The sequence below is a fragment of the Buteo buteo genome, chromosome 27 (genome assembly GCF_964188355.1).
Source record: "Buteo buteo chromosome 27, bButBut1.hap1.1, whole genome shotgun sequence".
NCBI lineage: Eukaryota > Metazoa > Chordata > Aves > Accipitriformes > Accipitridae > Buteo > Buteo buteo.
Genome location: NC_134197.1, coordinates 11,497,292 through 11,513,755, shown reverse-complemented (window position 1 = coordinate 11,513,755; position 16,464 = coordinate 11,497,292). Strand labels below are relative to the sequence as shown.

General features: G+C 39.6%; 1 protein-coding gene across 1 annotated transcript in view; it reads left to right on the top strand.

Moving 5' to 3' along the window:
• Positions 1 to 249: 249 nt before the first annotated feature.
• CPPED1 (calcineurin like phosphoesterase domain containing 1) overlaps positions 250 to 16,464 on the top strand; it is a 52,011-nt gene continuing 35,796 nt past the window's right edge. The window contains exons 1-2 of the mRNA XM_075058564.1: positions 250 to 434; positions 12,007 to 12,225. Coding sequence (XP_074914665.1) covers positions 371 to 434; positions 12,007 to 12,225 — 283 coding nt within the window. The 5' untranslated portion in view covers positions 250 to 370. The remainder of the gene's footprint in view (positions 435 to 12,006; positions 12,226 to 16,464) is intronic.

Sequence of the window (16,464 nt, the reverse complement as noted above, 5' to 3'; positions counted from 1 at the left end):
GGGGCAGGCTCCGCTCCCGGAGGCTGCGCTCTCGCCCGCGAACACCGCAAGCCAGCCAAGCCAGCCCGCCCGCGGCCGCCATGTCGCCGCGCCACCCCTCGCCCCAACCGGCCCCCGCCGCCTCCCGAACGCGGCGGCGCCGGGGAGCCACCCCGGGGCCGTGCCCCCGCCTCTCTCCCCGGGGACCCTCTCCCTACGCAGCTGCCTGACCACCCCCCCGCTACCGGCCGCGCTCAGGCCCAGCTTCCCCTCCGGCGGAGCTTCTCCCGCCCGCGCCCAGGCACCGCCCCCGGCGGAGGCGGTGCCGCCCCCTCGCCGACCCGGGGCCAGGTGGCGGCTGCCGGCAGCGGCCGCACGGCGGGCGGGAGCTATGGCGGCGGAGGGGGACGTGTTTCTGAAAGCCCGGGGCAGGACTCTGACCGCCTTCCGCCAAGGTACGCGCCGCGGCGGGAGCGCCGGGCGGAACCTCGGCATAAGGCTGCGGGTGCCGGCGGGCTCTCTTCCCCGCCGCGCAGCCGAGCGGGTAGTGCGGGTGGGGCGTGCGGAAGGGAGGCCCGGGGCTTTCCCCGGCGGCAGCGGGAGGAGCGCTGAGTGCCGGGGCGGGGGGGGGAGACGTAGGGCAGGCGCTCGGAGGGACTGGGACAGGGCCGCGGGCCGTCTACCGGCGCCAGGAGGCTCGTTATAGGGAGCCCCCCGCTTGGGGGGCTGCTGCCGCGCGGCGGGGGCTCGGCCGAAGGCGGAGCTGCGGCAGCCCGCTGCCCTCCTGCTGCGCCGGGGCGCGCCCGAAGCCTCCGAAGTTTGTGACCACGTTAGTTGGAGGGCAGAGGCGCCTTGAAGCGTTTGCCCCGCGGTCCTGTCCGCAGCGTGGGTGGCTCCGGCTCCCCTGGAGAAGATGCTGGTGGTGTCCAACGCCAGATTCGTGTTAAAATGCTTCCCAGTGCTGCTAAACCTGATCTCGGTAGCTTGGGACACTGTTGGTGCTGGCACTATGCTGTCATGTGTTAGTACCTATAGAGGTGACCTAACAGGTTACGGGTAGCTCGTCGTTTACGTTACTTAAGTGAAAGGCAGGTGTACCATAACGGATGCAACTGGATAAGATCCCAGTTTCTTCAAGGTGCTTCAGCCTCTCTCAGGGTAGACGTCAGCAGCTAGTTCCTCCCCTGGCGCTTCCACGCTGTGCAGAAACGGCACCATTAACCCCCTCGGCTGGTAGTGTTGCCCTAAAAGAGGGTTTGTTACCCGCTGTGCAATAGACCAATCTCACACACTGAGGAGAGATATTGCTTTATTCTGCAAAGGGTGCTTGGTGGACTTTCCACAAATCAAGCACACCAGATTCATCAGGTGCGTCCCTTTTATACAGTAACAATTGCATCTAATTTATTAAACTACTCCTACCTAGTACATATTCAAACTATCTAATGCATATGCATAGGATTACATAACCATGATACATACATCAGATGCCTTCTCTGCATGCACAGGGGTCTCCAGTGGTCTTTGGTGGTCATTTGAGAAGGTATCCCCTCCTCACTTTGATGGCTAAGTCGCTCCGTATCAGGTCAATGATTCGTTTCCTGCCAAGAGGGATGCACGATCAATCAGGAAGAACAGAAATGGTCAGAATTGGTGCTCCAGGTGAGGCACCATTAAACAGGAAGACTAGAAAAGATCAGAATGATCTTGGTTAACTAACTTAATTTAAAACAGGACTTTCTAATCTACCACAGGATTTTCTATATCTGACACCAGTAGTGCCTGAGTATAAATCTGCTCCATAGGAGACATGCTTCTAGACTTGCCTCCTCCCAGGTGAATAAGGTGATGAGGCCACTGCCAAGCCAAAGATGGCAGCCACCTGCGGACTGCTGGTTCTTGCCTTGTGGCTGGACCAACAGAGGATTATGTTGAACATCTGTCTGTATCTCACCTGTTTGTAAAATTCTCCCAAGGATGGAGATTCTGCAGTATGCCTAGGTTTTTCAGGTGCATAACTAGCTCTGTGTTAAGAAATCTTTTCCTATTGCTATGCATGGAAGGTATTTTATTTCCTTGTATTTGTTTATAAATTACAAATTGTATTGGTTTGGTGAGGTGGGCAAGCCTATTCAATCCCAACAATTTTGTGGTATTTTCTTGGGTTACATTGGAAATATTTGGCTTTGCTTGTTGCCAAATAAAGAAAAATCACCAACTCTGAGCACGTGAAGTATATGTATACAGTCATTCTGGCAACCTATTAATTGCAGATGGTGTGGTTGGTTTGGAACAGAATGCCTAGCATTTGTTGAGGGGACAGATGGCAGACAAGCCATCTAGTTATATCAACTGTATAGTGAAATTGTAACAAAAGGAGTGTTCAACGGCAGTGTAAAAATTTCTGAACAAAAGCTTCATGTAAGTACTTCTTGAAAATTGCCTTAAACATGGAAGAAAAAAACGTGATTTGGGTTATCAGCTTTCCAGGTCTGTTTCTTTCTCCTGAAGTGTCCTTGTTTGTTACCAACTGGTTGTTTTTAATCTTGTTCAGGACTTTTTAGGCTATGATAGTACAGTTACCATCTTTGGGTACAATGTTTCTTTGTCAATAGTTTACTTAGCTCTTTCTTAAGAGGTTAAAGTTCAACACAACCTTTTAGTAATTAAATGATTGGAAAAAAACAGAACCAAGGACTGATAAAACTGAGGAAAAGTTTCTTGCAGTTTAAGATGAAAATCAGGTATCTGTGTTTTGTTGTTTTCCTCAGTCCTTAGGTTTCACTCCTTCTGTTAAACAGGTAGCTACACAAAATATTTACTACCACTGCTATGGCTTGGCACACTGTTTCGTTTTAAAATTTGAGAGTCAACATTGAGAGCTTAATTTCCTTTTTTTTCTTACTATTCTTTCTGCAAAATCACTCTTCCATACCCTATTCCCTAATAGTAATTTGCTCAGTCTGCTTTCGCATTATGTGGAGGTTATACCTGTAACCTGCTCTAATCTACTCTTGATATGTGACATGTGTGAATCAGAAGGTCAAGGTTAGGGATCTAAATTATACATGTAATCAATGGAGCATAGTAGCAAACAGTGCATAAATACCCTATTTTATTGGCAAGATACCTCTGTTTGCTTTGGCTTTACTTTTTTAATAAATTGTCTGTCTTTTCTACCCATGTGAAATTATGCTTCAGATGTCTACTACTTTTGTTAGTATTTTAGTGAAGAAACAGGACCATATATTTGGGTAAATTCTGTCTTCACCACTTCTAAAAAGTCATGGGGTTTTTTTGGTTTGGGTTGGGTTTTTGTCCCAAGTATGCCAGTAGCATGCTGTGCAAAGAATTTCTCTGAAAGTACATAGAGCACTTTTTTCAAGTAACTAAACAAGTGATAGTACCATCAGCTTAACTGTTTGAGAAATGTCTCTGTTTTGAACCTGTGTTTTGCTAGTTTTAGCTGATGGTTCCAAAACCTTTATCTGGAAGAGGAGGATAACCAGCATTGCATACTCATGTTCTCATTTCCACATGTGTTTTTATGTTCCTCTGTCATGCCTCCCTCACCAATCTTTTCCAAACTCTTTAAGTTTAATCAGTTGTTTCTCTTGTTTTTTATTTGCTCTCTTCTCTATTCCTTTCCTATCTCTGCTTTTTTTGCCATTACTGAATGTTGAGCTGACTTTTCTTTGTAGCACTTGTTAGAACTATCATTGATTATATGAAGTTAGTGGTGTTTTTCCCGTGTGCGCTATCCTGCACTTTTCTACATTGCAGTTCATCTGCTTTCTTGAATTGTCACTGCGTAATGAAGTGTCTCCCCAGTTCTTCACAACCAGGCCTTATTCTCATGCTGCCAAATGGCTTAGTTTTAGCAAATTTCATTTCCTCCTTATTCAGTTGCTGTTACAGATTGTTTTGAATCTGTTGAACAGTATCTGTCCCAGTACGGATTCAGGTGGGATCTGTGTGTCTTGTTCTTTTTTTTTTCTTAACAGTTTTTTATGCATGCAAAGACTTTCATATTTCAAGACAGCTTGGCTTCCTTAAGAGTCTTTGATGAGTAACTGTCAGACACCTCTTGGAGATGGTATCAAGTGGATTTTCCTTGTCTGTGTAAAAGCTATCCATTACTCTTTCTGAAGAATCAGTTAAGTGCAGTAGTTTCTGTCTTTGTTACAGTTTTCATTAACCTGCCTGTACTGATGCCAGTTTTGCAGTCAGTAGTTACCAGACTGCTTGGAAAACCCTTTTAAATGCAGGTGTGATGGTGGCCATCTTCCTGCTCCTCTGGTACAAAGGCAGTTTTAAGCAAGAGGTAACTCCATGGGGGTTAGCTGTTTTTTACTTTTGAGTTCTGTGGATGCCACCTAATCTGAGTGGTTTGTTATTGTTCGTGTCTATTTGTTGAATCATCTACTGGTATTTTGATTTGAGACAGATCCGATGCATTGCCGCTAAGGGAGAATTCTGGCATTAGATCTTCACAAGTTCCTTCACAATAAACATGGATACAAAATTTTACATTGGTTTTTTTCTGCTCTGCCTTTATCTTTGGGTGCATGTTGCACATCTGGAACATCTGTTAGCCTTAGTGAGTGTCTGGCAAGCTACTTGCTCCTTATTCCTCTAAAAAGGGCTGTAAAAATTCCTCTTCACTTTTTCTAGCTTGACTTATTGGACTCTCGTATCTCACTTTCCAGTGTATAAAATCTTCCCTGTTTTCTTTATTTGGATGCTTTAGCTTTTTGAAGGATGCTGTCCTGCTCTTACTAGCGTCCTTATGGCTGCTGTTTATGTTGTTTAGTCAGTCTGGATTCTTTTTGGTTTCTGAAGTTCTTAGTAAATGCTGTGCGTATGGTGTGACACTCTGGGATAGTGTCTGAATAGTTTCCACGCTGCCTTCAAGGATTTTTGCACTTTTAAAAGCACCGTAATTACATATAATTCGCCTTCCTTTGGAATTTAGTACAGCCACAGTTGATTTCTTATTTTTTCTTGCTTTCACGAGTGTTGGATCTTGGCACATTATGATTACTGTTCTAGAGCTCTTCAACAGTAATATTTTTGAGCACTGATCAGAACTGCTTCCCAGCTAGCATATTCCATTCCCAATACTGTCTCCAACTCTCATATGAATTAGGCAAATTTTTACGTGGGTTTTGAGCAACTTTCTGTGACTTCACCTTGTCATTATGCAAGCCACCCCCCTTCACACCTACAGTCTTGGGCTGTAAAGTTTCTGTAATGAGTTTACATGTTAAATTTGGGGGTGGGCATAAAGGCATGACTAGAGTTTAGCATTCTGTAGCCCTCAGTACAAATAAACTGTATCTGAGGGGGAATTTCCTACCTTGATAGTTATCTAAGAAGTTTAAAAGTATATATTTTAAAAACAGTAGCACTGCCTAATTTATTTGAGAAACTGTATTATGTCAGTGTTTCTACTGACATTAGCTCTGTAGTTTAGGCTCACCGTATATAATTTCTACAATAATTACTCTTTTAAAGGGTTTTATTTGCTCTCTGAAAAATGGATTTTGATACCTGTTTTGAAGGGGTTTTTTCCCTGATGCATAAAATTGCACCTTCCATAATAGGTTGCCTCGGTCATTCATCAGAACAGTCGTATCAGAATAGTCATATCTTTGGTAGTCTCTAAGGTACACATGGAAAATATAGCTGAAAGGAATGCATATTTCATTAGATTGAAATCTTTTGTATTTGGACATACAGACAATAACAATGGTGTTTTTGAAGCCATAATTATTGATAATGTTTCAATATTAAACAAGGAATTACTAAGGATTTAGTGCAAGTCCTTTATTGTTTTTCAAGCTATTCCAGGACTGAGAGGAATTAAAACAATTTCCTTTAAAGGTGAACTGCAGAACAATTGCAAGGAAAAAGTTTTTGCCTTTTGTGTTGTTTGTGATATATAAATACTGCCTTCACTTAAAAAGATTTCATTTTCTTTCCTTCCTTCTTTAGAAAACCAAGGTTGTGCTTCTTGTCCAATTTTACCTAGAAAGAGAGTCGCAGACACGCTTTGTAGGCAGAGACAGCTCAGGCAGGGAACCATGTACCTGTATTTGCTATTTTGTGATCTTTCAGAGAAGTGAAATTAATTCCCTTGGCAAACCCAATGTGAGAATGGGGGCATTTTTCATATTTATTACTGCCCATGATATACTGAGCAAGCACTAGGCATGTGTCCATGTCTATTCTCCTCTGATACAATAGTGTATAGAGAGAGATTATGGACAGGAGTAACTTTTCATAACTAATTTGTTTTCATGAAGTTCTGTAGAGTGTAGAGGAAGAATAAAACCAATATACAGTTGAAACCAAACAATGTAATTTAAAAAAAGTCCCACTAGGGAAATAGTGGAAATCCCACCAGTACTACATGGCTGTCTGAGGCCAGCTTGCAGTGGTTTATATGTGCAATCTCTATATATTTGTGATCCTCAGAGAGGGGGGAAGAAAAGGGAGGAGAAATTAGGAAAACCTAAAGGGGAAGAAATAAAGACAGGGCAAGATATTAGCTATTATCCTCTATAAATGGTAAGGTTTGGCTTAAATCCCACCTAGGTCCTTGAAGTGTCTTTTTGTGCGTGATCACAATACATGGCTGAGGTTTTCTCTTGTGAATTGCTGCTGACTACTTTGGCCCTTCACAGAATTAATCCTTAGATAAAATTAGAAGCTGGCACCATTTTTCAGCCTATGCTACTAAAAATACACTGCATTGATCCTCTCTCCGTACTTTGGCATGCATGGGAGCAGAAAAAGAGTGGGAAGCTATTGAAACTGAGGCATAACAACATGTTCTGAAGTTGGACTTCCTCCGTGGTGATCAGCTGTGCAGCTCTTAAGGAGGCCTGGGAATAAAACGGATTTGGAATAGGAGTTTTGTGTGGCTTACTGTGTAAAAGCAGCTCCACAGATATTTTTTGTCCTTCAGAAATGGAAACTGTATGTTGTCGTGGTTTAACCCCAGCCAGCAACTGAGCACCACGCGGCTGCTCACTCACTTCCTGCCCCACCCCCAGCAGTGGGATGGGGAGAGAATTGGGGAAATATAACTCGTGGGTTGAGATAAAGACAGTTTAAGACAGAAAGGAAGAAAATAATAATGGTAGTAATAATAATAAAATGGCAATAATAATAATAATAAAAAAAGAATTAGAATATACAAAACAAGTGATGCACAATGCAATTGCTCACCACTGACTGACCGATGCCCAGTTAGTTCCCGAGCAGTGATCTGCCCCACCCGGCCAGCTCCCCCCAGTTTATATACTGGGCATGACATCACGTGGTATGGAATATCCCTTTGGTCAGTTGGGGTCAGCTGTCCTGGCTGTGTCCCCTCCCAACTTCTTGTGCCCCTCCAGCCTTGCTGGCTGGACACGAGAAGCTGAAAAATCCTTGACTTAGTCTAAACACTACTTAACACACTGATGTTTTCAGTTGTTGCTATCATCATTACTCTTATATTGAATCCAAGTCATAACACTATAGCAGCTACTAGAAAGAAAATTAACTCTATCCCAGCTGAAACCAGGACATACGTACATCAGTTATCTGAGAAATCTGAAATCTGTCTGGTATTTGCATTTTCTTATTGCTGTGGTAAATTCAGGAGGTTGCAAAAAGCCTCTATGCTCATAGGGGTGAAGAGCCAATTTGCAGGGGTTCTCAGCTCTGCTCAATTTTGTGATGCAAGGGAGAAGGCAGAGAAAAAATTTTATTAATCGAATCCTAATCTTCTGTTGCTTTACCTAGCATGCACTTTGTCTAATACAACTGCATAGCTCATCTAAAGGCTTGAAAATTGAAACTCCTAGCGAGAAGAATGCCTTTGATGTCATTCCCATAAAAGTCATTGCTTGTTCCATTTGAAGGGAAGATAGCAACTGTACATGCTATTTAATTGAAACCTTATGGAGTAACGTCTAGGACCTGGATCATGGCTAGATGATCACTGCAAAAACAGCTGTTCCCCCTCCCACCACTTGTGCCCAGTGCTGTTACTAACCCTCTGCCAGACTTTGGCATTCCCCTAGCATAGCAACAGAATGATTTGTCTGAGCACTCTTCTTGTGATTCAGTGCAAAGTCCAAAAAATTGTTCAAACAATTTTTTGTGGTGCCTGACTTACTGCTTAAGCAGACATGGTTCGTTTGCATGGCCTACAGTACCTGTTCTGCTTGAGGGTGCTAACAAGCAGCTGGTGAGGGAGAGAAGTAGGGTACAGAAGTTTTGTTAGTAATTATCTGAACACAGTCCGTTGATAAGTCATTTAATTGTTGGGCAAAAGACTTCTGGATCTATCTGTGGTCGTGGAAGAGGCTTTTACATTCTGTTTCTCGTTGCTACCCTCTTACCATATTGGTCTGTTGAAAGAGCACTTTGTACAGGCATGTTTCCTGGAGTTTTAAGCAAAGTTAGCCAAATTGCACTAGTTGCAACACTTTAAACTTTAGCTGGACTGGTATTATGCCTTGCACAGATAAGGAAAAGCTTGCATTAAACCTCTGCAGACAGACCAGTGAGGGCAATTAAGCATTATTTCCTGGATGAGCTGAACCCGGAACAGGCTTTAGAGTCGGTGCAGGTGCAAGTTTGCACCAGTGGTTGTGTACCAATGCAGCTCTCTTCATGATATTCTGCTTGTATTTATAGTACTTTATGGTAATTGAAACACATTCCTGATAAACAAAGGCTCAAGTTTTAAGTTGAAACTGAGTGTCTGTATATTATTCTGTTCCCATATATTCTTATGTTTTTGGGGGAACAAAATCTGTAAGTACTAAACTAAATCAGTAAGTACCACTTGATAAGTACTAAGATAATGAAATTTGGTTTAAGTACTAGGTTTATTTGTTTTTAAATAGGTTTTCTAGTTGGAGTGATCAAATAAGAAGACAAAGGAGGAAATATTTATTCAACCTTACTGTTATTTTTTTGGTAACTATTTGATAAGTTATCAAATACCACAAAAATAGCTGTTGACTAATTTATTTGACTAAGACCTGATAATTAAACTAACATTTTAAGTAAATGTTATTTATGTAGCCCTGATTCCTGGATCTTTTCTGTTGTCCCTGCTTTGCTTTCTTCATTTTATCTTTTTCTTTCCTATGGAAGAATATAGCATATACCTCTGCATCATTTTCAGTTCCTTTCACTTTTCACCTCCTATCTCTTTCCTTTTCTCCCCACTCTTCTTCACCTCCACCCCTGCATCTTCTGTTTCTCCTTTCTTCTGCCACTTCTTGATTCTGTCTGTGTACTAAACTTCTCTTTTCAAATTCATCTTATCAGTGTCTCTCTCTCTGCCTCACATGACCATCATTCACCCACTCAAACCAGAGCATCTGTGCACAGTCTTGGAAACATTCAGGTACTTAAAACCTAGAGAGCTACTATCTTGGCAGGAACATAAGGCAGGAAAAAAAATATCCATGAAGCATATATTAGAATAGCCCCTGGTCTGGCTTTGCAACCTGTTTTGCATCAGCTCTGCACGCTCCCTGACAGTGCATTGTCTGCTTGCCAGACTTCCCTCTGTTCAAGCGTTATAGATGAAGCTCCCTGTTACCTGGGACCTGGTCCAGTCCTGCTGCCTGTGCCAGCCAGGCTGCCTGACAGCTACCTGGGCTGCTGCAGGTGCTCCAGCTGCCTTTGGCCGCCAGACACCATCCCTGGGCCTCTGGAAAGGGAAACGCAGTATGTCCATCACTGAAACACAGTCTTTTAAAAAAAGACTAGCTGTCTTTTCTAAGTAGTTCCTGTAAAAATACATAGATAAATGTCTCTATATTTTACTAAGGCTACTATGGTAAAAATTACTGGCTTCAGATTAATCACTACAAAACAAGTAGATTTTGCTCAGCATTGATGAGCAATGATGCTCAGTACAGTGTACCGAGTTGCTGGAAAAGGGACAGGTGTTAAAAATCCTACCATGTTGTTCAAAGATTTGAGCTTTTTTCCCATTTAATGAGTTTTGAGGATTGTGCCACTCCTCCAAAACAAGTTCCTGTTTCAGACTTTCCCTTTTCAGTTTTATTTTGTGTAAGTCATGAAGGATTTCTGATGCAAGCTTCCTTAACTCATTCTTTTGCTATAGCTTTCCACTTATAAAAACTCTGAGTTGATTTCTTGGCACAAACAATGCCTTTGATGCAACACGCAAGCTGGTTTTTAAGGCAGTCATATTTTGCCATGCAAGACAAAATAAAAACCTAAATTACTTTGTGTCATTCAGCTGGTTCCATATGGGCTCTATTGCAAACTCATGGATAGATGGATCATTTCAATTGTCTAAATAAGTTGGAAACTTACTGGAACTAATTGGAAAAGTTTAACTTCATTTCAGAATTAAAAGCTAATAAATGGCTAAGTGTTTCTATATAAAATATGTGATTATTATTTAGAACAAGGCAATGCTGATATGAATTAACAGACAATGTTAACAGATTATAAATAATTTTGTTTAGAAATTAGGTGTTACTTTAACTAAAATGTAGAAGCTTGCACTTGGCAAAATGATCTGATGCCACAGCAAAGATTATAAACAGTGGGGGTTGCCCACATTCATTCTCTCTCACCCCAGCCTATACATATCTGTGGTGCAATGGATGAAATTAATGAGCTCTGTTTTCTAACCTTCCTTCAAAGAAACATACCCCTCTTCTTGCAAAGGAAGAAGCTCCAGTTCTAGATCACTTAAAAGAAAACCGAAAGTAAATCCATGCAGTGGACATGCTACTTGTTTATGCACTGTTATTGGAAGATTAGTTTTGCCTCATACTGTATTTCGGATCAGACTACATAACATGGAAGTATATTTAAGGATTATATTTTAATCTGAAATAATTTGCTGTATCTTTTTTTTTTTTTTTTTAGGTTCAACTATAGATTGATGTAGTCTGAGTTTTTAACAGTTTAAATGCTGTTTAAAAAAAAAACAACAATAACACTAAATGTATTAAGCCAAATACAGCTGCCAAAACTGAAATATTCAGGTTGCAAATGAATGCATTTGGACAGCTGGAGAAACCACAGTGTATTTGTGTTTGTATTTTAATTCCAACTTGAGACTTAAGTCTAGGAAACAGGATACCATTTTTGTTTTTAATTTATAGCCAACTGTTACTTTATTTGCCTGGTGTTGAGATATTTTTTTCTTAATGTGCTTGTAGTCTTATGTATCATGCTTCTTATGTGGTACTTGTATACTTACTTCTCTGATACTATAATAACAATAAAATTGTAGCAGTACAAATTCTGTTGTACTATCTGTCTGCACTGACTCTACCAATGGAAATTTATTTCTGAGGTCTCACCTTTTTATCATAGGTCTTGGGAGCTCTTGTGGCAGTTCTAAATTAGGATTTTCATTGTTGCTGCTAATTCTTATGTTGCTGCATTTTGTGTTTGCTAACCTTGGTCCTGTTGAGTGGCTTCAGTTCTAACTCCAATGAATGTGCTACATACAACTTCCCTCTAAAAGCATAAGAAAAAAAAGCATTTAACTCCTTAATAATTTAAGGACAAGTCTACTGGAACCATAAAATGTGTAATGTGTTGTGTATGTTTAACTTGTTAATTAAAGAAGCAATAATTGGAGTCTTAAAAGAATCAACTGAAATCTAACATTATACACTTGTGCTATATTGTAGTCTTGTAATTTCCAGCACTATTTGCTGAATCCTTCACATACTTTTCCTCTAATCAGTCTGTAATTACCATGTGGTATAGTTAGATTAATATACTTTCCTTTATTGCAGCTACCCATTAGAGGAAAATTTTGTACTTCTGCCTTTATAGTTGTCTTATGTGAATGATTACAGAATTCTGTACTTTCATTGAAGCAGCCTCGACTTACTTAGGTGAAGAGCAATAAGTTTAATGATGCATGGAAAACTTCATTCTCTTTATAAAAGTTTCTCTAGTGCTTAACTTCCCCTGCCCCTTCCCCCCACCCCCTCTTTTTTTTCTTCTTAGATGATGAGTACCAATGGAGGGGCCCCTTCTACTTCATCCAAGGAGCAGATCCTCAATTTGGACTGATGAAAGCTTGGGCAGTTGGAGACACAAACAATGGAGATGATGAATGGGGAGAAGAAATCAAATTAGCAGAGCAAGCAGTGCAGGCCATTAACAAACTAAACCCTAAACCCAAGTTCTTTGTGTTGTGCGGAGACCTTATCCATGGAATGCCAGGTAAGGCAATTAAAAGTGTAGAATGGGGATCGTAACTCCATTTTCTTTGTATTTCAGATTGGCAACAAGGCTAATTTAATTTCCTTGACTTCACAATATTCTTTCATAGGATTTGGTATGCTACTGTTTTGGTATTTGGGGAAAAAAATGTGCTTTGTAGATAATTCTTGAGACATTCTGATTTCTTCAACTGAATTCCTGTATCATTCATTTTAGGGGTGTACTTTTGTTAATTAGTTGCTTTCTTTTCAGTGGGCCTGAGGAAATTTTCTTTGAAATAAAAGCCCTAAGAACACACATGAAAATTCTTTCTTCTAAACAAATTGCTTTGAGAAGACAAATAGGGACCCTAGCCATTGGGGAGAAACAATGCCAAGAAAAGAAAAAAAATAGCTATGGCTTATTGAGTACCTAAAGTGGGTGAGGCTCAGAGAATTCTTTGGCTTTCTAATGCTTAATAAATTCAACTGCTTCAATATTTAAATTCTTAAAATGCTAAAAGTCAGCAAATTCAAGTTTTAGCATTTGGTCCTGTTGCTGTGGGACTTAGAGATCAGTATGTGTCTGTGTACAGCCAGAGGAAGAATAACAGACCATCTAGAAAGGTGGATTACAAAGTTTGACAGTTATAACTTTAAAACAGACTGGTAATATTTCTATTTTAAGAAGATAAATACTCTTATCGGAAGTGAAAGAAAAACTGAAGTTACCAGTTGACAAGTGATCTGAAAAGCAGATCTAAGCACAGTGTCTTTATTTCCTAGCCTTGATAAGAAGCAGAGCTCTAGAAAGCCTTAGCTATGTAGCTGACAGCAGACAATCTACCGAGTGAGCCTGCAAAGAGAGTCCTGTGTGCTTCATGCTACGCTCTGCTTTGCACTCCGCTTGCACCTGAGGTGGTGCATCCCAGCTCATCTTTGCACAGCAAGGTTTTGAGCGTGTTAGAGACCTTTCACTAAGTCCTTCGGTGTCCTGCAAAATGGATTTTAAAACCTGAGCTGTCAAATTGACTGACATTATTTATAGGCTACAGACTTTGAACAGAACACGATTTTAGTGATAGAATGGAAAAGTGTAAAAACCAACACATTTAAGCTTGATCGAATCTACTGTGTAACACCTCAGTAGCTTGATCATAATATAAAGTCTGCCATTATGCAGTTGTTTTATTGGTTTATGTTCTTCCATTAATTTTGGAAGTACAGGTTTAACCCAGAATCATAAAATATTCTCTTCTTAAGAATCATCTGGCCTTCCTATAGCGGAGTTTTAATAAGTATTTCAATTAAGACTTCTAATTTGTGTAAGTGTTCCAAATATGTTATCTTCAGTATCCCTTGTAAGAGGAATAAAATTCAGGACAAATAATAGGTGTTCTACATCCTATTAAAATGGATCTTTCACTCACAAATTTAAATAATCCAGGAAGCTAAGTTAATTTCATTTTACCTAGATATTTCTCAAAGGCTCATAAAACAATGCCAAGTTCTGATTACTTTTGTCTATACTGACTTTAAACAACACTATTCTAAGGCTTTTCTGTTGATAGAGAGTAAGTGCGACCTACAGAAAGCCAGCAGTCTTCTGACTTCCACTGGGTACTAAATGGCTAGATACAATAAGTCAGTCTGGTGTGTGGCAGTTTTTATAGTTTAGTTTTGGGGTTTTTTTCCTAGTAATGGATCTCTGTAGTCATTATTGTCCCTTTTACCAGTGTATGTCTCAGACTTTGGTAATATTTTAAATACAAACCTGTTAGGGTTTTGCAAAACATTATCATATATTCATTTTGCTAACAAACATGTAAAAGAAACTGAACGGATTGTATGGCTGAGATCACTTACATTGTGCGATGTATGTGCTGTGCATTGTATAAGTATTGAAGCTGCCTAGTGCAATTTCCAAGAAACTGCAAGAAAGAGCAGTTCATTACTCAATGATCTTAAGGGTCTTTTCTAGCCTAAATGATTCTATGATTCTATTATTACCTCACTTGAGCCACCATATTTAATTCATCTAATAATTTCTTGTTGATTGAAATTATGTTAGTACTTTGCAAGCCTGTGTTATCATGTACTTATATAAAGTAGTTAAGGAAATGTGCTACTAAAAGGAATTTTAGAATATTCAACTGGCACAATTACTTATTTCATTACTGCCTTTGTATTTTATACAAATGGCTTGCTGTTCCGTGAGTTGGTAAAGATATAAGTACAATTTCACAATTGTACAGGTAAGTACAATTTTACAGTCAGCCATTTGTCTTTCTGTCTAAACTGATGAGAGAGATAAAAGTGAATTGCTCTACGGTACAGATACCTGTGGATTAACACTCTGACTACTTGCCTAGAAGGGCAGGGAGATGTATGATACAGCAAGGGAGACAGAAATGCAGTCAGAAGAATATTTCATAGAAGATAAATCTAAATCTATGTGTTTAAAAGAACTTGAAACAACACTTTAAACTGTATGAATTTGTATTTTGGAAGTGAAATAATAGGGTTTTCAAAGGATTTTTTTCCTACCTTTTCCTCCCGTTTACTTAGCTTCTGGAATAGAAACTCCTTCAAAATACAAAAAGAGTTAAAGAAAACTTAAAGAAAAGATTCTTTAAAGCAAGACAACTCACAGCCTGTTTTTAAAATATCTTCAGATACTTATTGACAATTTCTTTGGTTTGGCTTATTAATAGCTGTTACTGTATGAGACATTGCAAGACATTGGCATTAAGAAGCCAAGATGTTGGCCTTACAACAACTTATTTGCTGCATATTCTTTTATCAAAATAGAAATCCTCTGATGTTAGAAATGAAGACTTTGCAGTGAAAGTTTTTGGAAAACTTGGAAGTACTGCAGTCACATTCTCAAGTTTTCTGCCACGTTCCATGCTATACTCTAGGGATTGAGGTGACTTCCTTCTCACAGAGGAATGAATTCTTAAATTTCTTCTCTTACATGGGTGTGTGTTTGAACCGCTAGTGTATTTCTGCACCATTTATGACTCAGATAGAAAGCAGGAGCCATTATATTCCACTTGTCATATGGCACAAGTCTCTCTCCACTAATTCCAGTGCTAATACTGTGCTTGAGACTTCATACTTCTTTACATTATCCATTTAAACAATTCTAACTTAAAGTGAAGACACAATGAGGTGAAAAGCTGTCAGCAACTGATTAAACTCTTAAAAAAATTTTAGACAGTGTTCCATTTCAAAAAAACAGTATATTGAAATTTGCCAGCACTTTCATTATTTGTTACAACAAAAATTTGAAATTGTAAGTTGTCTTTTGGCAATACTATACTAATGAAAAAGAGCAAACAGAGAATCTAAGAATTTTTATAGCAAATAGCTTTTCAGATAATTTGAACATATAAATGTTTACAGAATTGAAGACCAGTAGTAATATTTCTTTTTCTGGAGTAATGTAAGTATTTTCACTGTTCTAGCCAAGGATGTTTAGACCTATGTAATGCATGCCTGTAATAGTATGGTACCGCAATCATTTCATACTTCTCCACTGAGGAGACTCTCCAAGAATAATTACTGTGTCAATTCCCTTATCGTGTTAGTTCAATAAAAGGAACGATTAAAAATTCATTTTTAACATGAGACAAGACATTGATTTAAGTTTAACAATTGTGAATTTGGCTTGTACATGTATCTTATTTAATGTCTCAGATTGCCTTTTATATCACTTGTGTATATCGTCTATATTAAAACTGAAAACAGCATTGATGAAAGTGTATCACAGTTACTATTGCAGCATGGTTACTGAAGAAGGCTATAATCAATTGAAGTTCAGCTATATTTTACAATCCATTGGCCAGTGTCTATCAAGTTCTTTGGATTATACTGCTTTATGATCAATGCCTGTCAATAAAAAGGCGGGGGCAAACCCCACATCTTCCTCTCTTCTCTTAATATGTTTCATCATGGAGTACTAGTTTATGATGACTGTTTTAAAGCGTGCACTGTATCCATTTAGCTGAAGCAATGTGGAAGCCTTTTGTAAAGGAACTCCAAGAAATCTCAGAATTCCAGCAGCTAGAAGTGATGAACAGAATCCTGATCAGCTGGGAAGCAATCAGGCACAGCACTTGGAATCCATTATAGATGTCATTAGAGCAACGAAGTAATCAGTGCCGGTATCGTGGTATTTAGCTGCTGATTAAAAGTAGTTTGTACTCTGAATATTATTTTCAGAAGTTTTTCTTGATTACATAATCAAGAATAGGAT